The 18,665-nt window shown below is 44.8% G+C and overlaps 1 protein-coding gene across 1 annotated transcript; it reads right to left on the bottom strand.

Annotated features, from left to right (window-relative positions):
* Positions 1-7,752: 7,752 nt before the first annotated feature.
* On the bottom strand, positions 7,753-17,848 carry rdh10a (retinol dehydrogenase 10a; the record flags this gene model as incomplete). The annotated part of the gene is made up of 6 exons (XM_080542874.1): positions 7,753-7,876; positions 8,098-8,229; positions 8,722-8,867; positions 9,907-10,005; positions 16,437-16,672; positions 17,557-17,848. The coding sequence occupies 6 exons, from the start codon at positions 17,846-17,848 to the stop codon at positions 7,753-7,755; spliced, it is 1,029 nt and encodes a 342-aa protein (XP_080399000.1).
* Between the last annotated feature and the right edge of the window lie 817 nt (positions 17,849-18,665).

Below are 18,665 nucleotides of genomic sequence, written 5' to 3'. Positions count from 1 at the left end.
GGTGAGGCTACTCTGAGGAAGCCTCCGGAAGGCCAAACCCAGGTAGTATGTCCACCCCCCCCCACATATAACTACAAAAGGAAGCTTTTCATCAGAAACATTGACTGCCGCCCCCGTATGATCTCATTATAGAATCACCTTGTTGATGAAGAGGGTGTCAAGCGTTTGCATAATATACTGTTGCGAGTATTCCAGAAAGTTCATTTTGTCACTCAGAATGAATGACAGCTCCATCTCCATTGTCCCTAAACAGTTTCTCAAGTCAAATAAAGTTTACCGTTTATTTTTATTTTTTCAGAGCCCTATTTGTCAAAGCTTTTAAAGCTTTTCCCCCTCTAGATTAACTAACATCTCTCTTTGGAGTGCACCGTAGTCCGGTGTCTCTGTGCATAACTGAATTCTTTCTGAGTTGATGTGTAGCTATGCAACCACATAAATAATCCTTCAGGACTAGATTGGCTTAGATTGGAACGTTGTGTCCAGTCTGTGATCGACCTCACACAGTCTGTTAGTGGATCCAGTTATTGGGATGTGTCAGTGTCTTATGTCAGTGTGTAACTATGTCAGACATTATTAGATTCTGTTCATTGACGCTTGAAACATGTCCTCATGTCGAAAATAGTTGTTGTTCAGTGAGGGCCCCAGTGTTTCCATCCAGTAACGTGGGAAACACCTTCTTCATCTTTGACTTCATCTCGCATCCTGAGATCCTCCAATGGCTAGTTGCTAGAGCAATGACCAAAATGTTGTTTTCACAAGATCGGGTCACTTTGAACCCTGTCTCTCATACACACTACAATTAGTCTACATGAAGCCCTATACCTCCACATGGCCTACCTACATCCACACTGCACCTGGGCTTCTTAGCCAATAGAAAGCCTGTGCATCAAACAGAACCTGCTCTTCCATTAGTGGGATAGATGGATCAGGGGCATCAGACAAGAGCAGTCCAATTCCATATCCCTGACTAATGAACCCAGCTGGCAGCTCGCTGACAGACCCAATCTGTTCACACGCATTAGCCGTCTTCTCCTCCTGGAGGCTCAGGTAGTGACAACCAAGAGGCAAAGGCCAACCCTAGGATGAATGGTCCTGCTCTGTCCCTCCAATAAGGGGCAGTGAACCTCACTGCCAAAAATAGAACTAAATCAATGGGGCTGTTGAGCCTGTCCAAGGGATGCAGGAACAAAATGCCACTGCCATTGATTTTTCTGTCTGAATTATGTGCTATCGACCCTCTCTTTAAGTCCTCTAAGTTAGTGCAGTATTAACAGGATAAGGAAGTGATGGCAATCGTTGGTAAGACATTGATGAATGCGGCTGGAACGGACATTCAGCTGACATTCCTATTCGTTTTCATTTCTTTATTTAGTGCCTGGAAAGACAGTGGAATTATTAGCCACATTAGCATCCTCCTAACAATACCTGCTTGTTGGCTTATCTCCTCTGCTACACAGGCCAGGAACTCATTTATAACCTGGGGTTGAATTGGGACAGAGCCAGCTCAAGCACTTTGGGTAAAAATGAGAGCCCTGAAAACAAAAGCATGCATCTGGGTACAATTATTTTATGATTATTGATATTAGCATATTGCATGTACTCAGAATGACACATGGCCGTAGGGCGCAAGCCCATGCAACTGTTAGTTATTCAGCCCTGTTCGGTTTTCATAAAAAATGGCAAAATAACAAATATTGTTAACCTTTTTTTGCTTTTTGGCAAGGACCCCAGTCCACACCCTCACAACAATTGTGACGCCAAAATTCCAGAAGGGAGCGCTATAGCAGCACGTTGATTTTTTTATTTTTTTATTTGAGAGGCCATAACTTTTGAACCGTTTGTCCTAGAGACACCAAATCAACACTGCCCGATCCGTCTCCTCAAGACCAACAAACCAAAAACCAGTAGAACTGAAAAACTGAAACGTTTTTGTGATAAACACAAAAAATAAATCTTCAAATACACCTTAAGTCTGATCACATAACACTTGGTACATACAAAGTATGTACTGGTCCCTAACAAGTTTGAGAAAGAAACCTTCTCACATAAAAAAATGACCACGCTACATACAAATTAATCAGGACCATAATTAATGAAATATGCAAATTAGGCTATTTCGGCCATATTCATGCAAATTAATGTGTAGATAGATGTGTACCTAATTCCACATGCCACTCAACATTTTGCATTTCCAGCAATTTTAAAATATATATATATATTATTTTTCTTAAACACTTAAACATTTTCTTCTCATGAACTGCAAGTCCAATTGACACGAAAATTGTCCCATAGTCTCATAGTAGGCCTATGCGCCGTTTTGGTGCCTTTGCCTTGATATTGGACCACTTCTTGAGCTCCAAGAGACTGCGGTTCTCGGCGCTTGATGCGTTCACTGCTGCTGTCGGTGACTTCTTGCCATTAAACATATTGTCTTATATTGGTTATCCTGTTATCCTACCCAAACCTGCAAATAATACGCACTATCTTGCATCCACTTCAGGACCGTTTCTATTTAGAAAAGTTCCTCTTCTTGTTTTTCCCGCGGTGTTAATTCCACTCAAAATAACATTTCCAGCACATTGTACAAGGCCTATGGAGGCTATTAATTGAGTGACCATTTATACTGTAAGTTATAAGTTATAAGTTATTAACAAATTTTTATGATGAGTCTGATTTAGAATTGAAACTTGCGTATGTGTGACCATTGGTCTTGTTTGATTTAAACATTGGACCAACTAGGGTTGGACGCGATCTGGGAAAAAAACACCATCCAGGAAGGCACAGTGCCCGTCCCTGCACGACTTTGGACTTTGGATCAGTGTCCAGTGTAGGCCTATGTATTTGGCAGGCGCGCTTACGGTAAATAGGTCAGGGCAATAGGGCATCAATAATGTAGATAATTATGAAAGGATAAACAAGTTCGTACATGGCATGAATGTGGGTTTCATGTGACACAATGTGACACGGTTTGATGAAAAGGTCCTCATGTCGGGAATTGTGAAACCTTGCAATTGAGCCAAACACGTCTTGTTGTGAAAAGAAATGTTTTCCGGTTTTTGGCATAGGACAAAAATTGAAGTGGTGAAGAACCCACTCGATATCATAACCAACAGTTTTACATTCACTAAATACCTACACTTTATTAGCAAACTGGGGTGGGGGGGGGATTATTTTTATTTATGTATTTATTTTTGAGTGGCAGTGTCGCTTTCGCTACTCCCGACCCACTTCCTCTTAAATAGCCATGTGCGCTTGTCTGTTTGTTGACAAGAAGGACGCTGCCTCAAGGACTATCCACAGACAAAGTTTCGCCGCTCAACACACTATTCACAGGACTGTGGTCTGTCAATACTCCTTCTTGTTTTTGGGTAGGCCTAATTAAGTTACATGTGTTGTTTACGATGGCATAGCCAAACGTGTTAGTTTGTTAACTAGTGTACTGAGTTACATGCTAAGCTGTGTCAGTGTTTACTGGGGTTGCCACACAGGTGTTAGCTTGTTAACTAGCTAGCTTTGGTAGAAGTTTGTTTGTTTGTTTGTTTTTGTTATCTGACTTAGCGGTTTTGTTTGTTGTGTGTGTGTGTGTGTGTGTGTGTGTGTGTGTGTGTGTGTGTGTTTGTTTACTACACTATCCAAACAAGTGTTAGCTTGCTAGGTAGCTTTGATAGAGATATAATAGATTATAGAAAAGGTAAATGCTTTTGTAATGAACGGTAATGTTGTGTGGAATCAAAACTAATGATTAATTAATTGATTTCTAGACATTCTGTAGAATAATACTGTGGATTGAAATGATAAATGATGCTTAACTTATTCTACTTGTTTCATATTTCAATATATGACACATCATTTGAAAGCTTACAATCTACCCTGTCATAATCTGGAAAAAACTGAAAAATGACGTTGCCAGACTTGCGGACCTTTTCATCAAACCCTGTCACATATAGCTATGTCTATCTATTTTGCCCTTGTGTGGCCTGATATACACATAGGGCTTTTCCTGATTAAGGTAGGCTACATGTGTCATGAAAACATGAATGATTGGCGATGAAAAGTTCCTCCCACAGTGACTGACACTTGCTTCTTCATGGCAGTCCGTGAAAAGTAACTGCGTGGATCCACTGCGCCTCTCGTACAAGCAGCCGAAATGTTTCCACTTTATCCCCATCATCATGCAGCAGGTGAAAGGCGTGGATGGCCACTTATCAGCGCTGGTTGTAAAGAAAAAAATGCTCAAACACCTGATCCTTTCAAACACACTGAATATTTTCATCAGTGCGCTTTCTTTTTTTTCTTTTTTTTAAGACGCCGTAGGCCTTTGCGCATAGTGTGAAATCTATGTAACGTTTATACCTAAGTGAGGCCCCTGGTTTTCTCTTTGAGAGTGCTGCTAAACAGTAGCTAAGCAGTGGTGATGATAGCTCCTGTACACTAAGGGATTTAAGCTGTCAGTACAGCTTTCCTTCATAGTACTACATATGCCGCCAAGCAACTTCATCCACCGCCAATTAGTCACGGCAGAGGAGAGCTGCAGGGCAAGAGCCTGGAATATTGACATCTCCACGCTCCTAGACACTCCAATGTCACTCCCGACAAATTATCTAGAGGTCCTAGGAGTCCTAGATCATTTGTCCGGAGTGATATTGGAGTGTCTGGGAGCTGTGTAGCCTGTATGTGTCTCGTACTCAATGGGGAAGCTTCTCTGAAAATGTATAAATATTACCAATTACTTTACAAGGGAAGACGTTGAACTACACTAAAGCTACCCTTGAGTGAAAAGTTTGTCAAACTAAAGCTAGAGAGAGAGAGAGAGAGAGAGAGAGAGAGAGAGAGAGAGAGAGAGAGAGAGAGTCACCTATAACAAAGCTTTGTTCAGACAATTGAATACCACCAAATTCTGACTCACTCATAAAAGTGAAATGACTGATGTGCTATTAAAAGCATTTTCTTCTTAATTGAACACTTGAGTGGTGTGTCACAATGTAACTGTGGTAGTTAACTCAGCAGTCGGCGCCCAAGTTAGTCATTTAGGAACATGACTTGTCTCTTTTTATTTTCCACTGTCTCAGTTTGAGGATGCAAAGTAACTTTTACAAAGACAGATGGCTCCTGTCCCCTCAAGCCAACACCCATATCTATGGGTATGAGTCACACAGTGGCACAATATGGGAGAGGACAATGCTTCTCATGACAATAGCAAACATATGGAGCAAAGAAGACAAGGAGGCCACTACTCTACATACACGTGTACTATGTCATCCCTATTTGGACATAGGACTGCAGGGTTACAGGCTGCCCAAATAATTGAACACTAAACATCACTTTATCGGCCTATGTTTTATCCATAAATGTATTAATTTGAAGTGTTCTACTGTACTGCTGTACTGCATGTCCTTGACAGAACTGTTGTCCTACTATTTTGAATGTGTGTCTGATCTCCTCTGCTAGTGGGGGAGTTACAGAAGGTCCTCCTGCTTGTGTAGTAATGTAGGTGAATGAATTGATGTAATGGAAATGGACTGAGTAACACCCATGAGAGGGACTGACAATACCCACATCCTGTGTTCTTCATCATCATCATCATCATCATCATCATCACCACACCCATCAGTGATCATCTCTCATCTTTGTCCATTTAGTCAATGACTGGTAGAGGAAGTCAATCAACAACCCTAGTACAAACCTTTTGGTATTCATGATCCACTATATAAAGGATCAGTAAGTTCTTCCCCATCAAGGTAAAGTGATGAGTCCTAGTGAGAAAATCTTGTATAAAATGCCATGCATTATACTGCATTGTGTGGATTGCGTGTACTTTGATGTTCTGTCAAACCGTGAGGTTAGAATGATAAGGTTCTATCTCCGTTTAGGGCAGTTCAGAGATATTGAGCGTCAACGTTTTTACATTCCATTATGTTTTGTGAGATGGAACCGTTGTATTTTATTAATTACTAACTCAAAAATGTCAACATTTTAAAAATAACACCACACAGGCATTAATAAACACCTACTGGATCAGATTATGTAAAAAACTAAATTTTGACTCAAAATCTTAGATTTTAGAACCTTATAATTCTAACGCCACGAAACGTTGGGTGAATAAGAACATGGGTCAGACTTGAGGAGTTTTCAGGAGTAAAGTAAACACACACCACGTAATAATCTAAATCACTTTATTAATTTAAGTTAGGTAGAGACACTAAACATCGGAAAACACATTTGCTCCACTAAAGAGCAGTCTTAAGAAAATTACAAAAAGAGGCTTATGTCATACTGTCAACAAATGGCAAAAATTAAGAGGTAGAGAATTTAGGCTCATTGCTGTGGCTGAGGGAATGACACCTATTGGAATGTAGTTGATATTCAAAATCTGTCTTCCCTAAAGTATATAAAATATCCAAACATCAAATACAGTGGAGACAGTCATTTCCATGGAAGGACTTCTTGGGAACTCACAACAGTTAAACATTTACATTTCACTGGAATTGGACAAAGGTGGACAACAGACAGGAAAAGTGAGAGCAGCACTTCTGAACAAAGATGTGACGACTCCGGAGTGTCTCTACGTTACAATTTCCTCACACATAAAACTCACTTGAAGGTCTGGTCCATTGGTTGGATTGGAGTCATGAGAAATGTTTAGATTAGATGTTGCCAATGAGACACATCGGCTGTCATAAATCTACACGACCAATCACTGACTGTTCACTGGTATTCAACATTTGCACATCAATGACAACAAGATTTAATTGCTCTCACTTGGGTTCACAATCAACACATCCCAATGTGCTACAGCAGAGTTCAACGCAGTCTATTGAGCGCATTCATGGAGTTTAATTAGAGGAAAATATAGATAACCAAGTGATAGAAGAGGACACATCTTCAGGAGCAGCTGATAAAGAGTTACTTGGCCATCTGTTCCATTTGGTAAAGAATGGTGTCCACTCAGTACATTACATTCTGTCTGGACGTTCTGAAACAATGCACCCCACTGGACAAGCCAAATACAGGCTGGTATTACATGTTCAACTGGAAAGTAATGGAATATTCAGCCTTTCTACAAAAGAACAGCATATACAGGTGATGCATTTCCTTTTCAATATCATGGCGACATAAAAAGGAGCTATGGAAATAACGGAATGTTTTAAACTCAAAATAGATATCGGGCAGTTTAACTTCTGAACTCAACAACATGGGCTAAGATAATCACAATATGATTGGATAACCATTTGGATCATCGGTTTGTGATTGAGCCTCTGGGGACGCTGGGTAGTGAAATGCCAAGTTGAACCGTTTCTACACAAAGAGGGTTGGCAGTGTAGAGAAAGTCAGTAATTACAGTGCATGTCTACAAATAAAAAAAACAAAAAGTGACACGATTTTACTGCTCGTACAGTAACATACTGTATATTTCCACAAAGACACTAGATAAGGCTGGTGACTACATTACGTAAATAGTTAATTATTGAATACCTTTTTTGTATGATTTCAAAAACTATTGACACAGTATATAGATGGTCGGTTTCTTTAAACAAACCTTAGAAAAACAAAGACAAATAAATCCTTTGTGTCGTACACAGCTTTCTTTGTTCCAGAGGAACAATATGGTAAACCTTTGCATCTGCTCAATGCAAGTGCACCGGTCTAGATTCAGTCTTTTTTTTTTTCTCCTCTCCTTCTTCTCAATGCACCCTCAGTGGTCGTATCCTCGTGCTCTAAGGTTATGTGCCCCCCTGTGGGAAACAGCGCCCCCTAGATCCCGTTCTTGGCCTCGTTGTTGTTCATGGCCTCTTTTCGCTGGGCCAGGAAGGGGTACATACATTTATCAGCTCCCAGGAACCGGTACATGCACACGGTGGCCTCGAAGGGCAGGATGCTACAGAGAGGAGGAGAAAGGTTACGTTGTTAGACCCACACAGCAGTACAATACACTCAGTGTGTGTTCAAGTATTGAATGTAGATATGACCATTTGAATGCATTCAATTACAGAGGTTAGAGCGTGGCAGTGAGGAGGAGAAGAAAAGTGGTGAGGGAGAAGTAGGAACAGAAGAGGAGGAGCAGGATGATTAGTGAGAGAGACAGAGTGATTGCCTTACCTTTTCATCAAGTTGACCATATAGACTATACGAGGCGTGCAGATCATTGCCTGGTCGGTCAAGATGGCCCTCATGGACTGTGTTACGCAGAACTCTGGCTTCAGGGGTGGTAGGAAGGGCTCAATCTCCTTTCTGTGTAGAGAGGAAGTCAAGCATGGCTCAGTTAGGAGACTGCTGAAGCCCAGTGGGGTACAGCGTTTAGAACGTTGCAGATAAGAGAATGGCCCGGTTAATAATCGTATCCAATCGTCTGACAAACAATTAATTCCAATCATTTCTATTCAAACCCTTTGAGTGGGGCGGTTCAGATGTAGCACACCTTCCCCTAGGACACACACAGTGGAGGGGGGGGGGGGGGGTGTATTGTAACTGCAGAGGGGAAATGTATCCAAGAGAGGTTATCCCTTGGGGAAGTGGCTCTCATTGTTTGGGGGATACAATGATATTAACATTACAGGGCCTAGACACTTCCAATATTGATACTTCACCAGTCTTATCTACTTATCTAATCTTTGAATCAGAACTCTATCATAGAATCCCATTTTTGTATGGATAGAAAGCTATATCGCAGATTGTGTTAAAGCGGTAATCTCAATTCCAGAGCCGAACATGACGAAGTCTTACCGTATCCTGCAGCCTTTGAACATGCCCGTGTCGACCAGATAGGGGCACACCAGAGTCATCTTGATGCCGTCCTTATCCGAAGCCTTAATCTCGTGGCTCAACGACTCGTGGAAGCCGATGGCACCGAACTTACTGGCACAGTAATCCTGAGGAGTAAATGAGAGAACAGGTTACATCGCTGTAAAAAAAGAAGAAGTTGCAACCGCACTAAAGGGTGTACATTATCAACACGGCCCCGGGCACCGCAGGTTTCCCCTTCCTGTTAATGACACGGCCACAAAAACCCCTACGAAGCAGCCTCCTGTCCTCCTGATCTACGGTTTCATTAGCATTCTTCTCCCAGAGCATCAGGAGACGCTTCGGCTTGGCGGGAACGTTTTGATGTGGTTCCGCCGTGGAAATAATCTTCAAAAAGAGCTTGGGCAAACACAGATGCGTGTCGATAAACACTGGGCGGATAAAGAGATTTTACTGTGCCCACATGACAAGCCTGCCAGCTTTGGTCCTGAAATTAATGCGTTGTTCTAAAAATCACATTCAAGGCATTTCGAGGAAGCATAATAGGTCCCCCCCCCCAAAAAAAAAATGGTACTGCGCTCCTCTCCCTTTGAAGGGAGACTTAATCGTTATGGGAGAATAACCCGTATAACAAAAGCAAACGCGCAGCTATAAAAACAAAAAGACAGTTACAGCCATTGTTATGGAGACGTGGGACTACATAAAATAAATATTAACAGTCCAGATATTGTTTTGTGTTACATACCAGTGCAGCAGAAGAAAAATAAATAAATAAAATAAAATCTCCTCCATTGAAAGTGTGTGAAGGGAATACTGAGCAAAGCGGCGATCTCTCACAAAGGCCTGATGAAGATGTCTCTCTCCTGCAGGGACCTGTCAGCCTGTTTTGGCCCCAGAGCCAGGAGCCCTACAGGGACTTCACACCCCCACCGCTCCAGACAGAGGACCCCGTAACAGCCCCCCCCTAAGCTCATCTGTGTTCCTTAATTTCCCGGACGGGGGGAACGCTAGGAAAAAGGGGGAATCTCCCTCGCACACAGCATGCGAGCTGGCACACCGAGCGTCTCTAGAACAGCCTGTCTGTTTTCCGGCCTGGCTTTAGCGAAGGGAGGGAGGGATGGGAGGGGAGGATGGATGGATGCGGCAGGGCGGGTGTATAGTACTAACCTCCACTCCAGCTGTGCTGAATAAGCCCAGAGAGCTGGCAACCGTCACAATGTGGCCATGATTCAGCTCCAACATCTTGGGGAGGAACGCCTTGGTGGTCTGGAGGAAGGACAGAAGAGAGAGAGCGAGAGGGGGGGGGGGAAGAGAAAAGAGGAAGGTTAGTTTACTGGTGCAGTTTGTCTGTGCCAAAGCCCTTTGATCCCCTCTCTCCCTCTCTTCTCCATGGTGATGCTGAGAGAAGAGCCCTTTGAATGAATTTCATAACAGGCCTCCAAAGGCAGGAAGTCTAACTGGAGGTGTCACATTTGTATAACTTTGTGAAACACTGTTTGTTCTGGTTAGTGCCATTTTTTAAACGAGTCTTGTAGCAGGTGTGAATTGGGTGCAGAGAGAAGAGGAAGGCTAATGTTGCCCTTCTCTTTAGACAGTTCATTCATTCAATGAGAGATTGGAACAGAAAAAGAGAGAGAGAGAGAGAGAGAGAGAGAGAGAGAGAGAGAGATAGAGATCTAGCTATACTGTACAACTCTGTTCTGCTCCCACACAGATCTGATACCCGGTGACGCGCCCGCTCTAAAGAGGTGCCGACGGCACCAATCATAGGCCTCCGTTCACTCAACACGTCCCACAATGCAATTCAGGCTCAGTCAACCCACAGCCCCTGTGCTCTGCCCAAGCAGCAGTCTGGGGGAACAATACACACACAAAGCAGCTGCAGAGGAAAGAGGAGAGATGAAAGTGTTTCACTACTGCCACGTGAGGGGGCCTAAGTGGTTCCACTAGATAACCCAATGGGAGTCAGTGAGAAGAATAACACTAGGAGAGATTGACAGGGATTTCTGTTAATCAATGGCAAAAGCTCTCAGTTTCTCACCCTGTTTACCGACTTTGCAATCAGCGTGTTCACAGCATGGGCCAATCAGGAGGCGTGACACATGACGGCACTGATTGGCCAATTCCTATCTGTCTCCTCTTAGGAGGGCTCAAAACACCCAGCAGGCCTTTTGTTACTTAATGGTGCCAGATTCAGTGGAAAAACAAAAACAACTAGGCCTATCCCAGTTGTCATTAACATCTAAGCGTGGTGTAATGAATGGGCATAGAACACAAATGAAGTTGGGGGGCAGGGGGGGGGGGGGGGGGGGGGAGAGATATTGGCCCATCTACCATTGAATAGCACGACAAACAAAACAAAAAATCTTTAGAACACCACATGCAAGAGACAGCCAAAGCATAATGATGCAATATATCGACCGTTGTTGATTCAATGGGTTGTAACTGCATCAGTCCATATCAAATAAACAAATGCAAACCGAATGCTTTGCTGCTTGAGGATTCTCCATGGAGCAGCACAGAGAACAAGCCCGAGGAGGAGCCAAGAGAAACAGAGTTCTCGATGATATCACCTAGTTATAAACATACCCTGGAGGCGTTCACAGAGCCAGTGTGTGAGCATGGTACCAGGTTGTACAACTATGCAAGGAGAGGGCAGGAATGCCTGAAATCTGCTGGAAACAAAGCACAGCCCTGTCAGACATAAAGCACAATTTAATATGATCTTGAGCTATCTGACAGGTCTAAGACATCTCCATCTCTCTTCTTATGTAGTGTGTTATGTAAGGTACCAAAGCACTAAATCAACTCGGGCCAAACCATCTTAATTTATGGACTGGGAAAGAGTGATTTAAGTAACTGGCAGAGTAGGTCTGCTGTTAAAGGGAATTCTATAGCCAGGTAGAGCTGATCTGACTCAAAGCCAAACATCTGCACTTTTCCAGAACATTAAATGTGAAATTGCCGCAATATTCAGCTCAGAGTGATTTTGGGCCCCCCCCCGTCTGGATGGAGGGGAGGGAGCATCAGGACTGGGCAGAAGCTGAGAAAGGGTTCTGGATGCCAAGATGGCGGTGGGTGAGTGGGGCTATGCGTGCAAACGGAGCATTAGCCGAGAAATGCCCATACCCAGTCCGAGCCAACACTCCCCACCCACAGAGCAACCTACAGGTTCTCCGCTTGGCACCATGGCCAATTCACGACGACTAAGACCGGCTATGAAGTCAGAATTAGCCGCATTTGCAATTTTTTGCCAATTTCTGATTGAAATGCTTAAATTTGAACTCGGGAGAAGGGAGCGATTGAGGGGAAGAGCGTTTCAGTGTGTTCAACAGACCGATCCGGTCTTCCAAAAACAGGACCACAGAAAGGGCTCATCATCCGAAACTCGCCCCTCCACTGATGCCCTGCTTCTCATGGCAGCTCTGGCATGCGGGCGCGACCTCCGACAACCTCTCGGACACGAAACGTGTGAAAGCAAACAGGGGCTCATGTCTTACATCAGAGCGGGCGTAATTGGGTCTCAACGCTCCCCGTTCCACTAAATTACCCCCCGACAGAGCCAGGCCTCCTTGGCCCATGCAGGGGTGCCTTGCCTGCTGCGCCCCCTAATTGGTGCGTACCCCCAGGAGCATTTCAGCCACACAAAGCTGCTCACAGCTGGGGTGTCAGGCTGCATTAGTGCTAGCGCCTGACCAACAGGAATATGAACAAATATTGGACTTTGAGCTGGACCAGATGGCCATTTAATTAGACCGACCCCTTCGTTGACCTGAGAGAGTGGACGTCCTTGCTTGAATCACCAGACCTATCTGGTTGGGTCTCGGCGTTGATTGAACGTAAAAGGCTCGAGTGGATTGGTTGTCGCCAAACGCAACGGAATCGGGAGTGGTCTCTGAACCTCGGTCTTCGGGTTGGATGTAAAAAACCCTGTAGTGCAGACAGACATGCTCTGGTGCTCAACCGAAATATCGGTGTCATTCTCAATTACATCCTCAAATAATCAACTGGAGACCAACTTCCCCTTCCAAGCAACTGTTATAAAACAAACAGGCCAACAAGGGCAACGGCGCTCAGCCTTTTCCCAGACTCATTAAACCCGTAAATGGAAACTCTAGCATGTGTGCAGCCCTGACTCCGGCGAGGAGGCGTACAGGTGCACCAGGGCCCGGGGAGGGCCCCATATAAAACCAGTCAAGTAGGACCCTTCTGCCTGGCTGCCTCCTTTCTCTGGCTGCGGCAGGAATGCAGCCCACGGAACTTGGCTCCTGTCACTTGGCATCTCGTCAAGCCGATCCGCAGACAAGAAACCAATTGTCAGATAAGTGGGTCAGGCAGCGGCTCGCCATTACCCCCCTCGCCTGTGGACGGGACAGGACGGGACTGCCCTCCTTCCTCTCTCTCTCTCGCTCCCTCCCTCCCTCCCTTTCCCGCCATGTCACTCTCCAGGGAGCTCGGCGAGAGAGCCTCTCGTTTCCACTACATGAGCACAGATAGAGGACTGCAGGAGCAGATTATTGCAGGAGCAGATTATTACAGGAGCACTGTGCAATGATTCACATTTTTACAAAACACATGTGATCAAGATGGTTCAGTACAGCTATTTTCCCCCCCTCTAACAGACTGACTAGAACCACAGAGTAACAAAGCCAGCAGAGTGAGTAACAACATTCCCTGTACTTATCCCCGTATACCATCAGAACTCTGAATACCCATTCGCTCAACGCCACCCATCCAGCTGCACTCATCAAGCCAATAAAACATGTCCCTTCTCCATCTCCCCCGAATAGAGAGGAGAAGACCGAGGGACTGAGTCAGCGCAAGAGCATGACGCAGGGCCGGATGGTTAGAGCTGGCCCCCGGTGACTCCCCCACGCAGCTGCACCCGGACCCAAGAACCACGCCTGGGGGACCAGAGGGGCCATGAGGGGTCTGGAGGGAAGGAGGGTGGTCCCAGGGTTGAGCTAGGGCTGGCAGACACCCACACACTTAGATAACCACCCACTTCCTGCTCGTGTCTCCATTAGAGTCCCATTCCCACCATACTATCCAACACACACACACACAAATCTCCTCTCCCTCCCATCTGGACTCTGCCCTTCCCTCCTCTGTTTCACACTCAGCAGAGCGTTTTAGACGGAGTGAGTGCAGTGAACCCCCTTGTCAGGTCCTGTTGGAGGAACTCAGAGGGGAGGATATGGCTGTTGGTTGGGAGGCCAACCTTGAGAGACCTCGCTAGAGGGCCAGACTAGTTTGGGACCGGGAAGGAAGGGGGGGGGGGGGGCAGAGTTTTTGAGCATCACTTATCTGTTAATCAGCTACAAATGTTCTCTGGGTGGGCTCAGTTAGAGTGAGCCTGCAGGATATTTTTGAGAAATAACAAGCAAAGCTAGACATGGCATAGAAAGAAAAACATCCATCATTGTGGCTTCTGAGTGGAGAGCTGACTATTGTGAAGAAAAGAAAGTAAAATGAACAAACATGCAGAAGAGAATACGCAGAAGGCTACATCAATCAACGTAGCATGAGAGGAACAGTGAGATGACAAGCTTGAGAAAGCAGAGCAGAGGAATCTAGCCGCATTTTGTAAACTAAACTGACGCACGAGAAACTGGACCACTCTCGTTCTAATCCGCTTTTTTTGGCAAACCGTAAGGAGGAAATAAAACGTCCTTTTGTAATATCCACAAAGTGCCAACAAACTACAACAAAGCTTCAAAAACACACATCAATCTAAACTGGTTTTAACATCCTTACTCGACTACATAACAAAGCTACATCAAAAAATCACTGGGTCTTTCTTGAGTCATGTGTCCACAAATGGGGCTATTTAAAAACCTGCTGTACAACCAAACATATCACAAAGCTTTGTGTAATACACCATCTGCATCTAGTGAGCAATTGCTCAGCGACTCCTGTGTTTGTGGAAGAGAGGAGCGGACAAGTCCTTGTTGGTGTAGGGCTCTATTCAGCCAGCTTGTGTCTTTAATGAACCACATCCTCCATTCTGCCATGCTGGCCTGTCCCCATTCATTAAGCCCTGCTTTCATCTGCTCCCCCCCCACCCCCCCCCCCCTTAAAGAAACCGCACTCCGCAAAGAACAAGAGAAAAGAGGCTCAGACCCCTAATGAGAATCCAAAACGATATCACCAAACCCCTGGATGTCGACTGCACTTGCTCACGGGATCTAAAAGGCGAGAGTGAGTGAATGAACGAACGGGGACGTCCCTCGGTAAGAGAATACGTAACCTGTCTCGTACACGGCCGACTGGTTCGACAAGAGATTTTCATGCTCGATTTAGGAGAATCGCATCAGCACGGTTCTACGGTGTCAATGAGAACGAAACAGTGTCTCTAGTGTCCAGTCAGAAGAGCCTGTGGCTTCAGACTGTTAGTTAACACTAGCTCCCATCTCCTCCTCTCAGTACCATCGTTTGTTGGGACAGAAAGAGAGATCAAAACAAAAACCGAGCTGTGGTAAAAAAAGAAATTAAAAAAAAAGAAGATAAAAGACAAGCCTCCCAGAGAATGACTCTGCACTGCAAGTCTCTAAACAAATTGCCCACCACCACAACACACTGCATATGGGTGGTCTCCCCAAACAATGCACTCCGCACTCCTCAGTGTGTACTCGTTTACTAACATGAGCTTAATTAGAGGGGGGGCAAAGTGAGAATGGGCCTAATACAAACAGCAAAACACCCGCCCCTCCCTCCCTCTTCCATACAGGATGTGTCCCTCAATAGTCTCCCAATTACCCAGCCTGGATCAAGAAGATGGGTCCTGGGGTGCCAACACACACAGCTCAGAACTTTTACAACAACTCAACCTCTGCTCTTAAATAGCCCATTCATCACTGCGAGTACGACCTTACGGGTCCTCTACATCAGAAGTATAGAACTCTCAAGATAAATATTCATGTTGGCAGGCGGGGACGATAGAGCCAGTAAAAACAAATGGAAAACAGAGTGGAAACACCAGGCAGGGGCCAAGGTTTTCGCGACTACCCAATGCCCTTAAGAGGTGTGAGACAGTTCTAACGGATGGGTATGGCACCCAGTAAGAACCTCTTCTCTCCGGGCAGACGTCAGAGATTTGGTCAGAGAGCTCCGCTCCACAGCGCCACAGCAAAGAGAGATTGACATAACACACAGGGAACATCACTAACACGGGCTGTCAAACAGCTGCCGTCTTCAGAAACATCAAACCAAACCAATGACTGCGGCTATAGGAGAACAAAGCTGTATAAAGATAGAAGCATCTCCACCCTCCTCTCCCCCCCCACACACACACCTAAATTAACTTAGGGGTAGGATTATGAAGAGGCATGCAAAGACAGGGGAAACATTCCTTTAAACCTGGCACCCCAATAAACACCATGATAACAGGTGATTACAGACACTCTACAGACAAGTTTAGGTGAGAGCTTTTATAGAACTGATGATGTTGCATAGTCACATCAGCATGAAATGTACTTTTAAAAAAAGAGTACCAAAGCCTATAGTAGGTTTGTAATGATTGTGGACTCAGTGTAGGAACAAGGGGGGGGGGGGGGCTAACAAGCAGAGAAGTAAAAGTAAAAGGATTAGGGGGCTCACACCTGGTTGGGTGCAAGATAACAACATGATGATCCACCCTCTTCCACATGCTCAGTTTAGGGCTATGAGGGGTACAGGGGCTAAGACAGGGGACTCACCCAGAAGTGTGCGTGGCAGTTGACCACCATGGTGCGCTCGATCAGCTCGTCCGGGCACTCTAGTAGGTGATGGCCTGAGACGACTCCGGCGTTGTTGATCAACATGTCCACATTGCCCACGTCGCGACGCACCTTCTCAGCCGTGGAATACACACTCTCCCGTTTGCCCACGTCACATACGTATGTGTATACCTGGGGCTGGAAAGGAGGGACCTCCTCTACACCGCCGACAGGTCCTATAGGGAGGGACACACAGGAGGGAATCAGAATGAGAAACAGCATGTCACAGGAGTAGCATGTCAATGGAGGCAAAATGTAGAAATCATGCAGAGACAGTCGAGCTACGGGCATATAATACTGTAAAATGAACAGCATATTTGCTTTTAAGTTAAGGAAACCTTGAGGTAACATACTTTTTTGTTACATTTTGTCTTAAGCATGCTGAAACTGTCATGTTACATAGTATATTGCACACTGTGGAATGGTAGGTCCAATAGTACTTTGTCGCCCCCTAGGTAATTGCTGGGTATCACAGCTCCCAGTGAAGGGAGAGCAAGTGGTGGTGCTCAACGAACTTTAGATGGAAACTGTTCGTGGGTGACTGCTGTGGGTGTACCATGCATATTGATGGACCCTTGCGCACAAATAACCAAAGCATGATCTTGGGGAACAGTTTGAATCAAAAACGTGTACACTAATTAGAATAAACACACTACAAGTCTAAAAAAATTAAATAAAAATCTATTACAATACCTAGGTTTGAGCAAGTATGCCCTGTTACGATGCCAGCAATGTATGTGGATAACAGCGTGCGTAAAAATGCCGTCAGCAATACGTGAGCTTAGAATTAAAAGGTTCTATCTCCGTTTAGGGCAGTTCAGAGATATTGAGCGTCAAAGTTGTTACATTCCATTAATGTTCTGTGAGATGGAACCTTTGTATTTTATGAATTACTAACTCAAAAATGTCAACATTTAAAAAAATAAAAAACACCACACAGGCATTCATAAACACCTAATGGGTCAGATTATGTAAAAAAACAAAAACAAAAAACTCAATTTGGACAAAAATGGAGATAGAACCTTATAATTCTAACGTCACGAATAGTCTACTAACTCACCGTCTTTGGACATGGGGGTGTCCTTGTCCACCTCCCGGTAGATCTGCCGCACCATCTCCGCGGTCTCCTCGTTGCCCTGGCTGTTGATGTCCCAGAGCACCAGCACGGCCCGTCTCCGGGCGAACTCCTTGGCGAAGAGGCGTCCCAGGCCACTGCCGGCCCCGGTGATCACACACACCTGTCCCGCCACACTCTTCTCCTTGGGCGGCACTATCCACTTCGCTCCGGCGGTCACAAAAGCCCAGAGCACTTTCAAGATGACCACGAAGAACTCCGCAATAATGACCAACATCTTGATCGAGACAGTAAGGTCAATAGCGATAGTATTCAATTAAACTGCAGGTTTTTCTCTTCCTGCGGTCTAAATGTTGGTCCAAAGTTGGAATAATCAACTGGACTTGACACGAGAACCAAAGTTATTAACTGTCCATTCAGCGTTGTTGAGTAGTAATGAAACCAACTCTAAAAAGTCTAAATACTGTTATTAATAAGAAAAAATACCTTCAAAACGGAATGGAAGTCTATTGGCTGAGCTTTTAGGTATCTTAATTAATTAATTACAGCAAAACAGCACTAATGCGTATATATCGCAGTCAAGCCACTGGATCAATCAAAAAAATAATTACAAGCAAAAATGTAGCAAGCTGTTTCTCGGACAAGAGTCCAGCAGTCACAAATGCGCACTGGATGGATCAGTGAGTTGCGGATAGCTGCTTGCCACTGGATTGCCCTAACCCTTCTGTAGCACTGACAGTCTCTCAGTGGTCTCACACCACAACAGCGCAACACACGCTTTTTAACCACTCCGCCCGTCATTAAAGGAGCCAATCGGACAGCGAGCTGAATGCCTGACAGATAGAAAGTAGCCTATCAGCGGCGAGGAAGGGGGGAAAGGGGGAGGGTTCCTTCCTACGATTACTTCATTGAATGACAGGGGATGTAACAGGGATGTAACAGGGGATATACGTTGTCTTGTGGGACGTTTGATGTTATTGATAACAAATGTTGCGATTGAATAGTGGTCAGGCTTTTGGTACAGAAAACTACAAACAATGAGCAACGCTGCTGTAGCTTTCGGTATTTACAAGTAATAATAATAATAACCTTTA

Source organism: Nansenia antarctica (assembly GCF_963989245.1).
Source record: "Nansenia antarctica genome assembly, chromosome: 12".
Lineage (NCBI taxonomy): Eukaryota > Metazoa > Chordata > Actinopteri > Argentiniformes > Microstomatidae > Nansenia > Nansenia antarctica.
This window is presented reverse-complemented; position numbering and strand designations above follow the sequence as displayed.